Source organism: Schistocerca serialis, chromosome 2, assembly GCF_023864345.2.
Source record: "Schistocerca serialis cubense isolate TAMUIC-IGC-003099 chromosome 2, iqSchSeri2.2, whole genome shotgun sequence".
Taxonomy (NCBI): Eukaryota; Metazoa; Arthropoda; class Insecta; order Orthoptera; family Acrididae; genus Schistocerca; species Schistocerca serialis.
In genome coordinates, this window is record NC_064639.1 from 1,045,224,048 (window position 1) to 1,045,237,462 (window position 13,415).

Here is a 13,415-nt window from a genome sequence, read left to right on the forward strand (position 1 = left end):
ACTTCTCTTTTCCCCAAAGGTCTCTTTAATTTTCCTGTAGGTGGTCTTTATCTTCCCCCTAGTGAAATGTGCCTCTAAAACCATACGTTTGTCAAGAAACTTCCTGACAGATTAAAACTGTGTGCCCGACGAAGACTCGAACTTGGGACCTTTGCCTTTCGCAGGCAAGTGCTCTACCATCTGAGCTAGCGAAGCATGACTCATGCCTGGTCCTCACAGCTTTACTTCTGCCAGTATCTCGTCTCCTACCTTCCAAACTTTACAGAAGCTCTCCTGCGAACCTTGCAGAACCAGCACTCCTTTCCTTCAGGAGTGCTAGTTCTGCAAGTGCCAGTCTGATGTATGGCTTCACCGTCAGTGGTTCAGTGTGAATGGTGTTGTTGATTTATTTATGCCATTTTCTACTATATCTTCAAATTTGACAACGTGTGTTTTGAAGGAACAAACTACCTGTATTAAGTTTTGCTTCAAGTTCCACAAAACTGCAGCTGAAACCCACCTAAAGCTAAGGGAGGTTTGGTGAGCAAAGTTTGAGCCAGCCAAGAACATTTGTGTAGATTAAGTGATTTAAAGATGACTGAGAGTCTGTGGAGGATGACAAGTATTTGTACAAGCTGTCATCATGTACAGCTCTGGAAATGATTGTTAAAGTGTATGAAGTGTTCCAGAAGGACAGAAGACAGGAAATCCATGATGTTTGTGAAACCATTGGACTTTCATCTAGGGGATGTCAATGGATTATGGCTGATGAATTGTATGTGAGATGAAATGCAACTTTCAGATGTGCACTGAATTGTAAACAACAGTTGAAGGTAGCCCAGTGTTCTGTCCATAGTTATCCAGTCCATGGACTTTGGGCATATAGTTATTAACCTGCAACAAAGCAACAAATTTCACAATGGGAGACTTCACTCTTTCCACAGCACCAGAAAAGCATGCCAAGTTTGCAGAAACAGCAAGTCTATGGTAGCTTTTCTATTTTAATTCATGGAATTATCCACAATGAATTTATTCCATGTGGTCAGAGAAATACATGGGAGTTCTACTGTAATGTTCTGAAGAGACTGCCAAATGTTAGATACAAACAGTCTGAGAGATGGGAGAACAAAGACTGGTTCTCTTCTTTTCTGCTACCCGCCCTCTCTCCCTCGCCCTCTGTCTAACCTCCTGACTGCACCTAGCTGTGGTACCCTCTCTCCACTTTGTTTCTGCATGCTCCCACTACCAGCACTCACCGTCCCCCATCCCATTCTGCCATCCCTCCCCCTCCACATCCCAGCGTCCTCCTAAGCCCACTTGGCTGCCTCTCTCATCATGTGCTGCTGCTCATAGTCTGGCTTCATCTGCCAGAGACTATGGTCATGTGTGTGTGTGTGTGTGTGTGTGTGTGTGTGTGTGTGTGTGTGTGTGTTGTCTATTTCTGGCAAAGGCCTTGTTGTCAGGAAGCTCTTTTTGTGACAGTCTTTTTCTGTGCCTATCTATGACTCAGCATCTCTGCTATATGGTGAGAAGCAACTATTCTTTACTAATATTGTTCCAAGATCTGACTAAAAATTTATGCAGCTTCTTTCAGATAGTGCTTCCTTACATTAAAGTGCATCAACTTCAAAAAGTCTGAGGTTGCTATTAATGTTGTTCACAAGGTCATTAATATACAACATGAACAACAAGGGTTCCAACATAGATCCCTTGGACATCTGAAATTAATCCTACAGCTGATGATGACCCTCCATCCAAAATAACCTGCTGCATCCTCCCCACCATAAAATCCTCAATTCAGTCACAAATTTCACTTGGTACACAATATGGTCGTACTTTGCACAATAAGTGTAGATTTCACAGTGAGTTAAATACTGGAAATCAAGAAATACTACATCTACCTGACTGCCTTGATCCAAAGCTTTCATTATGTCATGTGACAAAAATTTTAGTTGGGTTCTGCATGACCTATATTTCCAGAATCCTAGGAGTCGTAAGTTACCATTGATGAACTGGATATTGCCAGATTTACAATAATGTTGGTTTCAGCTGGTGTTCACTCTTAACAATTTATTACCAAAGTAGAGTAACAATGCCAAGTACTGTAGCTTGCTTTCTGTAAGTCAAAGAACACAGTGATTAAGTGATGATAAACCACAAAATCATTTGAGTTTGCAGATTGCATGGACACCAGATGAACAGTGGTGTGAATGTGGTGGTATGGGAAAATGATAAATTATTTTTTTAAATATTGTATCCCCCGCATTTGGAGTCATTGGCTCATTCATGACAATCCCAATGATATTTAACCACTACTGTTGAACTAGTGATATGAAGGGAGTAACATGCAAAAATAATCAAACTGACTGAAATTAGTGCCAGATTCCAAATTTGTTGGTTTGCTAGGCCTTCTAGTCCTGATCACATTTCTCCTATAGAAATGAGGTTGTTTGGAAAAGGGTGGCATTTTGTCTTAAGGGAAGTGTGTGTGTGTGCGTGTGTGTGTGTGTGTGTGTGTGTGTGTGTGTGTGTGAGAGAGAGAGAGAGAGAGAGAGAGAGAGAGAGAGAGAGAGAGAGAAGCAATACTGGAGTCAAATCCCTAGTTTCCAGACTTGCTAACCAATTCATGACGGTCACAATGACTTTCATATCACAGTTCAATGGAAAAAAATTCTGCTATATTCAAATTCAGACAACTGGGCAATTTCATTGAAGCAACAATCATAATACAGAAGGGAGATATTGAAACAGACTTTGTAGTATGGATAGTACTCATTGTAATGAGTTACAGTTTTAGCTTTAAGAAATAATTATATTGATTATTGTGTGCTCTGCATCACATGCAACAGATTATGAGGGCAGTCTATGAAGTACTGTGAGCTGATTCAAGATCACCATGTTCTCTACTGGGCAAGTTTACGTTGCTTACTCAAGAATGGATTCATCCAATAATTTATGTACTCTTACAACTGGAGCAGAAACTAAAAATATTGTACATAATCAAGTTTTATGTTAAATTTAAGTTGCAATGAATTTGTAAAAGATTTTAACTATTTTAAGAACATGTAAATGAAGTAAGACAGATGTCGTTCATTTTCCTATATAATATAATACTGGAATGAATAAATAACCATACAAATTTTGGTAATCACATCAGAGATGAATAAAACACTAAAGAAAAAAATGAAGAAGACTGATCACTGTGCAATGTAAAACTATTCAGATGGTGACAGTCTTGCTACAGAGTTCCTGAAGGTGTTCACTTTACAAAAGGTAATATTTTATTGCAGTGCAGTAACATTAAATGTTTATAACTGTAAACACAAAATTACTTTTCCTCCACAAGTAATATTTTTTAAATACCGGTAAATGGAAAATTTAATATGCAAATATTAAATCTTTATGTGAATGACTTTCACTTAGGAAAACAGAAAAAACTAAAAGAAAAAATGCATTTTTACTCACTTTCTCCAAAGTATCTCTCAGATTTATTTCGTGTTCCAGTTTGAATTTGGGTAAGTAGGCCTCCACTTTAACAAGAGACATTTCGTAGAGAATATCAGCTAAATTCAAAGATGCAAGCTTTGCTTCCAATTTCTTAAGACCATTATTCTTCTTTGGCAAGAGTATCACCATGCTCAACTGCTCCCCCTAGAATAACAATAATAATAATGATAACAGTAATAAGAATATTTATTATTGTAAATTCAATAGGAATTTTCAAAATAATTATGTAGAATAATCAGTTTTCCCATTTTTTGTTTTTGTCTCACAAATGGTCATCAAATCTAATGATTAGTAAGTCATGTCCATAGTAGTGAATATGTGCCTATGTAATTGAAGGAGAAGACTGCATAACCTATATAAGATCCTCCAGACTATTTATTATTAAATAGAATCCATCACCATTTAATTTTGTTCAATATTACTCTTATGACACTGTTATAAACAAAAGCAATGGAAAGCTTCTGTAGATTACAATTATTTGGTAATTATGTCCCTAAGTGGTCACTGTAACCAGTTTATCAGAAATTAAGATAAGTTTTTCAGCGTCCTAAAACAACAAAACTTGGTCTCAGTAACCTCATGGTAAATTTCCACATTATGCTAAAACCTCATTTATGTAGCCCTCATTAATATGAATTTTCAGTTTTCCTGGATTCACTTTTTGTTTCCTTTCTTTAACATATGTGTGGTATACATTTGGTAAGGTATGGTACATGTACAGCTGTCTATTGGCACCACATGTCAATAGAGATTGCCAGTGCCAAGCTTCCAGCCACCATTACTTCAGTGTGTGTGTTTACCACTGTAATATGCTGTTTCATTTATAATGAATCTGTTATATGGGGACTCCTGTTCAATAGTAAACTATGATACATATTCTGATTAACAAAAGCTATGATTAATTCCAACTGTGAATTCCAGAAACTTGAAAATCTGATGTTCAAAAAGGAAGCCTTTGGGATCAATATATTGTGTTTGTTTGAAATTGACACTTTTTCTTATTTTCTGCAATATTTTAGTGATCTGTTTTCATTTTTCACTTTTAAGATCATTCATTATTGCATAAATTTCATTTACTTCATTTGACTATAATTGGCAGCTAATTCAGCATTTCACTTCTTTTGCTTCCAAAATTTCCATTCCAAGATTATGTCCAAAAATACATAATTATTCTGTATCTACAAATATCCTTTATATCTTACACATTTTCTTGATAAATTTTAACTCAGGCTTACAGCAAAAATGTATCATTGGTTTTCAGCACTAAGGAGTCGAGATATCTTTCTTTAATTTAATAAATAGTAATCATGAGGGAGTAATGGAGGGAAAACTGTTGTAAGAAGTAAAGTGTTGAACTAATTTTTATGTAAAATAGATTGAAGTTTTACTTTGTTAACTGATAACTGTGATACTATAATCAAGTAGAATGTCAATTTTTATAAATTTGCATCATTGAAAAGGAATACAATATTATGAGTTATGAAACCAGTAATAATTGGAAACTGACTGCCTGTAAAACAACAGTTAATTGTTGGATATATTGAACTTGTAAATAAATGATGTTAATTTATTGTCTACAAATCAATATCTTCTCTAAAACATCTACAAGTTGGGCCACTTGAAGAATTATATCCCAAAATATACCGAACAATGAGTTGAGTCACAAAGTTCATCAAATAATCCAGATGAGTGTTGGTACTAACTTCTAGTTTACTGAACAACCAACACTGGAAATTTATTCTACAGTGTCATTTCCTAACATATACTGATAAACATATATATATCTGGTAGTTCATACAAAGAAAAGCTACTGTTAAAATGAAACCATTCAATTAATTTTTCATTTATGGGAGAGTGGCAATGGAGTGTTAGGCAGTATTTTTCTCTCCTCAAAATGATGTCTACAGATGATTTGCAGAACTGCAGTAGAGTAAAGAAAGCAAGAAATGAAATACACAAGGAAGCATTACTCATTTGATATTCAGTCCAGTTCTGCAGGGAAAGGGGCTGAACTTAAACAGCAAGCTAACTGTTGTGGTTTCTAACTCTGCAGCCAGCCAAGGTTAGTTGGAAATACGGAAAGCTCACCAAGACATACACCAGGTTTCAATGATGGGTGAAAGTGTTTTGGGGGGATACACTGGTTGCAGAAAACTTAAAAAAAGAATTCTAACAAGTTATTTTCTCTAAAAACTTAACCCCATACTGTATTTATAATGCAGACAAATCTGAAGGTTTACTGGATACCGCCCTGTAAGGTGCTGGTGATTGTGCTGCTCTCAAATGTCACACAAGCTTGAAAGAAAAGTAATTTACACACTGCTTCAGTAAATAAACATGAATAGACTGTGGGAGTAACTACAGAGTTTAAGTACCAGAAAAGTGTTTCTTCTAAGTGCCAAAATAAAAGATTTTTATATTTCAGTACATTATTTTAGTTTCTGAATTTAGTAGAATATTTCCTGGTTTTTAGAAGCCCAATTTACATCTAGTCCCATCTAGTCTGGATAAACAGGGTTCTTGTGTATTTGTTTATTCATTCAGATTCCTTTCCAAGAAACTATGGAACTGCTGGAGCAGTGACCTGAATGATGAGTCTTTTCTGTAACTGTTCAACTGCATTGCATTTCTAGGATGATGGCAGTACTGTGAACTGATCGGTATGCATCTAATGGATGTAACCCTATTATCTGTTCCTTAATGCTTCATTGTGATGGAATATGAAGATGTCAGCAAAGAAATGAATCACAAACACTACAATATTTTGACAAATCATTAATATAGTTGTTGAGTAACAGTGACACAGCTAGATGTATAAAGTGAACTGAGATCACTGAAACCCTGGACTTCCATACATCAAACAGGAGAGCTTGGTCTTTGTTCAAAAAACTAGGTGGTGGCTCCTGATGAGATTGCACATGTGATGCTGTTACCATCAACCAAGCTGTAGCGAACAACATGTCCACTTCCAGAACTCCTCAAGTCTGAACACATACTACTGTGGCTAAGAAGAAATGAAAGGACTCACAAAAGCTTTGCAAATCTGAAACTGAACACTGAGCATTGAAGAAGTAATGACAGCCATAAAATAAAAGAAACCTGTGAAAGCCCTGGGCATTGATAGCATTCAAGCAGATTACCTTTTGCACTATGGCAGCATGTAATAAAGTGGGTGGCTGACTTCTTCACAAACATTTTGCAGTGGGCAACATACCATGTGAAACAAAATGAGCAAGAGTAATATCCAGACCAAAAGCAGGTAAAACAAATGATAAGCCAGACTGTTATCAACAAACAGTTTTACTTAGTATGGTATATAAACTCCTGGAAAGAATTGTGTACAAGAGAATATGAGCCACAAGATCTTTGAGAATATACTGATTGAACAAACAGGATTCAATTCTAGTTGCAACTGCACAGATCCAGTACTCTACCTATCAACTTTCACAGAAACTGGCACCCAGAATCAAGAGAAGTTGTCAGTTATATTCACTGAACTAACAGCTATGTATGATACTGTCTGGAAGCAAGGTGTCATACTGAAACTTCTACAACTCATTCCAAGCCTAAAAATTGACAATTTCCTCAATGAAATGATCACTGTGCACTGCTTCCAACTACTAATGGGCAACAAGATGGGTTCACAGATGAAGCTAAATGATGGGCTCTCACAAGGATCTGCCCTGAGCACTCTCCTGTTCAGTTTACACCTTTCAGATATGAGTAAAACCACATCTAGAAAGTTTGGATATGCTGATGACTGGGCACTCACAGTAATGTTACTGTGTCCATACTGACCAATGATTTATCAATTATTGCTAAATATTTCTATATACAGAAGTTGCAGCCAAGTGTACTTAAGAAAGTAACTCAACATTTCATCTGAACAACAAGTGGACCAACAAAGAGCTCATGGTCAACTTTGAGGAAAGGCTATTCATTCATAACAGAAATACCTAGGTATCATGCTTGGTAAAACAGTCAACTTCAAACACATCTATTAAGAAAAGATGAAATCAAAACTTGAAATATCATTCTCCAGAAACTCCATGGTACATCATGAGGCTCCTACTTCACCTTTTGGATAGGTGTACCATGTTATAGAATATTGCTCCCCAGCTTGGATGAACAATATTTACACAAGACTTGTTGACATGCAGCACAACCATGACATGTGTTTTATAACTGATACAATCAAAACTACACCTACTTTCTGGCTACCCATACTTAGCTGACCACCACCTTGATCTCTATAGTGAAAAGTGTACTTGTAGAGGAGTACAAAAAGCTATAAAAATCCTCCCCTCCCTGTTCACACAGACATTTCAACCATCAGCAAAGGAAGGCTCTGCTTTCATCATTCACCCCTGGAAAGTGCAAGGTTGTTAGCTGACAATGGCTTTAATGCTAATTACTTCTGCAGACACCCATGGTGGATTACTGCTATCACGGAACAACTTAAAATGCTGTATGAATGTGTGGTGTCTTTTTCTTCAGACATATCTGAAAGAACAGACACCACATATAATCTGCAGCTATGGTGCATATTATGTAAACTGAAGGTGGAGGGGGAACCAAGGAAAGGACAAGAGAGGGAAGGAACTCATGATGTCAGCTGCATCAGGACTTTATGCATAGTCAGCGGTGCTGAGTGAAAATGTGTGCCAGACCGGGATTCATTTACATTAACCACTGCACAACCAAGACACAGAGTTTATCATAACTGTGCAGATGATCTTGGTACAGCCCTTAGCCGATCCACATTCCCACCTAGTGCCACCTATCTGCAGTCTTTGTCCATATCCTCCACTCACTACTTTGCAATTCCACTGGAGGTTGGATGCGAAGGTGTTGGATTCATAGGCGCGATGAGTTCCATACTATTCTGTATATACTGACCAAGACATTAAACAAGTGAAAGCTAAGATCAACAGAAGAGCAAAAATTTGGGAACAAAGGACAAAACAGTTAATGGTTAACCAACAAACCACCCTCTGTACCAGTACTGATTTTATCCGTATTTCTTTAAAAAGCTAGATTTTGAACTGCAACCCTACTATGTGTGAGTGTTAATAATCACAGCATAGGTAGCTACTCTAGAATTATAATGTACACATTTCTCACATTTTTTAGCCTTTGATGCACAGCTAACAGCTACCACATTATGATGCTTAATAAAATTCATAAAAACTTCCTCAGCAACATTTTGAAAATTATTAACAAGATAAATGCATAAACATCAGAGTGTTGCAACAGGCTGGTAGTATAAATCAAAAGTCTATCTTAGTTCAACATCTACTCCACTGGGTTCAGCACATGGTTTGTATGTTCAATCATTTCATTCTTAAAGCTATATACCAAATTGTGGTAGGTTCCAGTTTTGACTAAGAAGAAGTAGTGAGATGGTCTCAAAGCTATCTTATAGCAGTATAATGGAAAAGACAGGATGAAATATCAACAATATGATAACAGTTCATATTGCTACTCACCATATAGATCAGACAATGAGTCACAAAGAGGCACAACTAAAGGACAACTATACATTTTAGATTTAAGCAAAAAACCCTTCTTCTGAAGTAGAAAACACACACACACATTCACACAAGCACAACTCACACACACATGACCACTGTCTCTGGCTGCTGTGGCCAAACTGATTTGCTGTGTATGATGGGAGGAGCAAATCTGGTAGTGGGGTAGGAAAGAGATATGGGGCAGGCAGGAAGAGGACAGGATATAGCAGGGTGGGGTGGGGGAAAGTGTAATGATGGTTGTGGGAGTGTGCAAAAACACAATGGGGAAAGGGCAGGGCTGCTAGGTGGTGTCAGGAGGTTTGAAGGAAGAGAACAGAGTGAAAAAAAGGGAATTTGTAATGGGACATCTTCCTCTAGCATTACCTTTCCTCAACAATTGTAGTCGATACCAATAATATTTTTCGAATTTTGGACTTGTTAGTATTATCTCACCTATTTTTCTGAAAAATTTCTTATATTTTTGTACATAATATGTTATAATTCAAGCCAGAATTTATGAACAGGAATTATTATTTTGGATGTTATTATTGATAAATGAAAGTTCTGAATGTACAGTTAATTTTTTTTAGAAACATTTTAAATTGTGAATTATTTGACACACGTAAAATTTCTATTATTAATTAAGCATTCTAGTACTGTTTATTATATTTATTTCTGCATTCATTTATGAAATAATAATCAAAACTAATAAAAATTCGTTTGTCAAGAAAAACTGTAAACCCTCTGGAATATTGTTATTACCACAGAGTGAAGTAGCAGTAAGCATGCCTCACATGTGATTGGATGTATTTTTGTATTTTGGGTAAACAATTTAATTTTGGCTTTGTTAGTGTGAAAAATGAAAAGACAGTCTGATACACTAAAATGTGACAAAATAAATAATGTAAAAACAAACATTCTGCAACAACAATGTTTAAAATTATTTAGATCAATTTAACCATGAGGACCTGAAATGTGAGAATTTCAGCTTCAAGAATCAGAGCCCTAGACACAAAGAACTGGAGCCAACACTAGAAGAAAAGATAAGTAAACTAAAAGGTTTATTGTACTGTTACTCCTGTCATATCTTCAGAAAAGACTTTGCATATTGTGGAACAACAGTGGCAACTAGGAAGAAGGTGGGGGTTAACAAATGTGGGTGTCATCCTTGATTAATTGACTATTAATGAAATTTTATCTGTTGTAGAAAGTGCTCAATTTTGTTAATGACTGCTTTCATAGGTAGCCTTACCTTTACTGGGATGGGAGTTGCCTGGAATAGGTAGAGATGGTAGGGTGAACGGGACAGATCTCGCATCTATGTCGACACCTGCACCCAACCCCTTACCATGTGGCTCATATCCCTGCAATAGACCTAGATGCAAGACCTGCCCCAAACATTCACCTACCACCACCTACTCCAGTCCTGTCAGACACAACTCCTATCCCATTACAGATATCATCCCACCATTACCTACTCCAGTCCTATCATAGGCACTTCCTATCCCATCAAAGGCAGGTATACTTGTGAAACCAGCCATATGACCTATAACCTACGCTACAATCACTGTGCTGCATCTTAGATGGGCATCACAACTAACAAGCTGTCTGCCCACAAGAATGGCCACCAACAAACTGTGTCCAAGGGACAGCTGGACCACCCAGTTGCTGAACATGCTGCCAAACACAATGTGCTTCACTTGAATGACTGCTTCACAGCCTGTGTCATCTGATCCTTCCTACCAACACCAGCTTATCTGAATTGCACAGGTGGGAACTATTCTTGCAACATATCCAACATTCCTGTAAATGACTCCACCCCTCAAACTCTTCTCGCCTGTGTGTGTGTGTGTGTGTGGGGGGGGGGGGGGGGGTGAGGGGGACGGGGGTGAGAGTGTTAGAGATGGGTCATTCACAAACTGACGGGCCCAAAGGAACAGTTCACCCATGTGAACAGAATGGGTGAGGAAGAAATTCTAAGGAACGGTCTTTCATAGTTAACTTCAGTGGAGGCTTTCTACTTATAGTTCCCGGGAATGGGAAATGGTCAGTCTCATTCCTGAATGGCATGTCGGCCAGTCTCATTCCAGCCTCAGTCCTGTTCCCACCTGTCTCAGTCTCGCTCGGCCGAACTTGTCCTTCTTCACGTGGCCATTCATCACAGTTCCACTGCCGTCTGCTCATAATTAGTTCAGTATCAAGTTGTTGTTCATTTCATTCACTTCGCACAGCCATTCTAGATTTGTTTTAAACCTTTTTTGAACTCTGAATTTATAGTTCTTTTAGTATTCTATTCAGTGTCCATGACTGGTAATTAAAATGTATTTTATAATTACATAAATTACATAAAAATTATGTAGTATGTAATACATACATCTTTTCAGGCAACAAAACGGTGTATCAGCTTACTTCACTATTTCAATAAACAGCAGAAGACATACTTGCAAAAAGACAAGGTTTTTTTTTTTTTGTTATTACACTTGCAAATGATGTTGGCAAGGCACACACAAGTTTCCATTTTCCATATTTTTTTGAATCAAGGTAAAAGAGCATGTTCATTGTTGTGGAAGGCAGACCAACTTACAACCGAACAAAGCCCGTGCTTCACAATCGAGTGCATGGTGTCAGATTTTATAAAGAGAATATGATAACTCCTACAATATTATTTCAGTGGTACAGAGTGGCACACAAATTCACTTATATCTAACAACATTTATGTTTGTTAAAATTCTCAATTCAAAACTGCTGCGGAGATATTTTTGCTAAGATGGCAGCAGACAGATGATAGTCAGTTTGTCTATTGTTATTCTTGATTTATTTTATATCAAGTTAATATATTTAGATAAAAGTCTCTTGTTCTCTATTCTTTAGCATTTAAAATTATGCTCAATGAAAATGTTTCATATTTTTTATACCAGCTACTAGTAAACTCTGCTGTAAGTTACTAGCACTAATGACTGCACTCCTAATTGCAGAGCTGAAAATTGACACTTAAAAACATTAAGTAGATTGGATTACATTTGAAATAAATACAAATCCACGTCTAGACAATAGGGACTCTATTTTTCAAATAATAATTAACAATATAGTTACAGGTTTTCTCTTTGCAGACATCACATGTCTCACGTCCGAACAGTTCATCCATTAGCACAGGAAGAACAACTGAACCACAATTATCACAGATGACAAAAAAGATTATAATTGTTGTTGTCCATGAATGTAGTTCTCTGATAACAGTTTTAATTCACACAGAAATTAAATTATTACAGAAATAATGAAATAATTATTGTCAATTTTACATGATACAGTCTTTTTTATACGTAGTATCGATAATATTTGTTGATGTTTGTACACTTAGTTCATTTTAACATCTTGTGGCTAGAACATAGTGTCATGGATTTTACACAAGGATGAATGAGTTTGCCATCTCTAGTGTGTGTGTGTGTGTGTGTGTGTGTGTGTGTGTGTGTGTGTGTGTGTGTGTGTACACGTATTTACTTCAGAAGAAGGCCTTTTTGCCGATATCTAAAATGTATAGTAATTTTTTCATTAAGCCTGTCTGTGACTCAGCATCTTCTCTACATGGTAAGTAGCAATCTGTCCTTTCATCATATTGTTGTTTTAGCAGTATAACATATCCCTAAGATTCCCAACCTGAAGACTCATCCATCAAGCAGCAACTTACACTTCGAAGATAAAAGGACTGTTATCTAGCACAAAAGCATGCAGAATAAAGATGAGAGTACCTCAAGAACAAAACATAGAGATACAATGTGAAATGATACTTAGTTTTAGAGACTTTTAGATGATCTGAAATGGAGATTTAAATTTCTTGGTATGATAATTAAAAGACTACAGCTGATTTACTAAGACATTAGCCTATTTGTGAAAAACTGGTATGAACCATACAGAAGTAGTGTTCAGACCTGCGAGGTCCATATAAGGCTGCACTGTAGCTAACACAAATAAAGGGAGGCAGCATGAATGGTTTCAAGATTGTTGGACTAGCTGGAGAGTGAAACATAAGTGCTGAAACATTTTATCTGGCAGGCACTTAAACAAATATACTTTGTTACTCAAAAAGATCTACGTTACAATGGGAAACATATGAATGATCTTAAGCCCTCTAGATATCTGTCCTGTATAGATCATAAAGATAAAAGAAGACAAATAACAGCACACACAGAGGTATACAATCTTTCTTACAACACTCCATCTGTAACTGGAATAAGAAGAATGGTAATGTACAGAAAAATGAAAAGTACCTTCCGTTTACTGTGAGCCATGGAGTATATATGTGTAAGACCTAAGTCTGACTAAGGAACCTCATGTAGATGTGATCATCTTAGAATTATTAAGATCCTATGACAAAATTATGCCATGTGTTACGCAAGCTACATGAGACAGATGAAATAC

General features: G+C 36.8%; 1 protein-coding gene across 1 annotated transcript in view; it reads right to left on the bottom strand.

Annotated features, from left to right (window-relative positions):
* Nucleotides 1-13,415, bottom strand: part of LOC126458476 (serpin B6-like) — a 238,280-nt gene that overhangs the window by 51,254 nt on the left and 173,611 nt on the right. Inside the window, exon 6 of the mRNA XM_050095570.1 lies at nucleotides 3,445-3,630. Within this exon, the coding sequence (XP_049951527.1) occupies nucleotides 3,445-3,630 (186 nt within the window). The remainder of the gene's footprint in view (nucleotides 1-3,444; nucleotides 3,631-13,415) is intronic.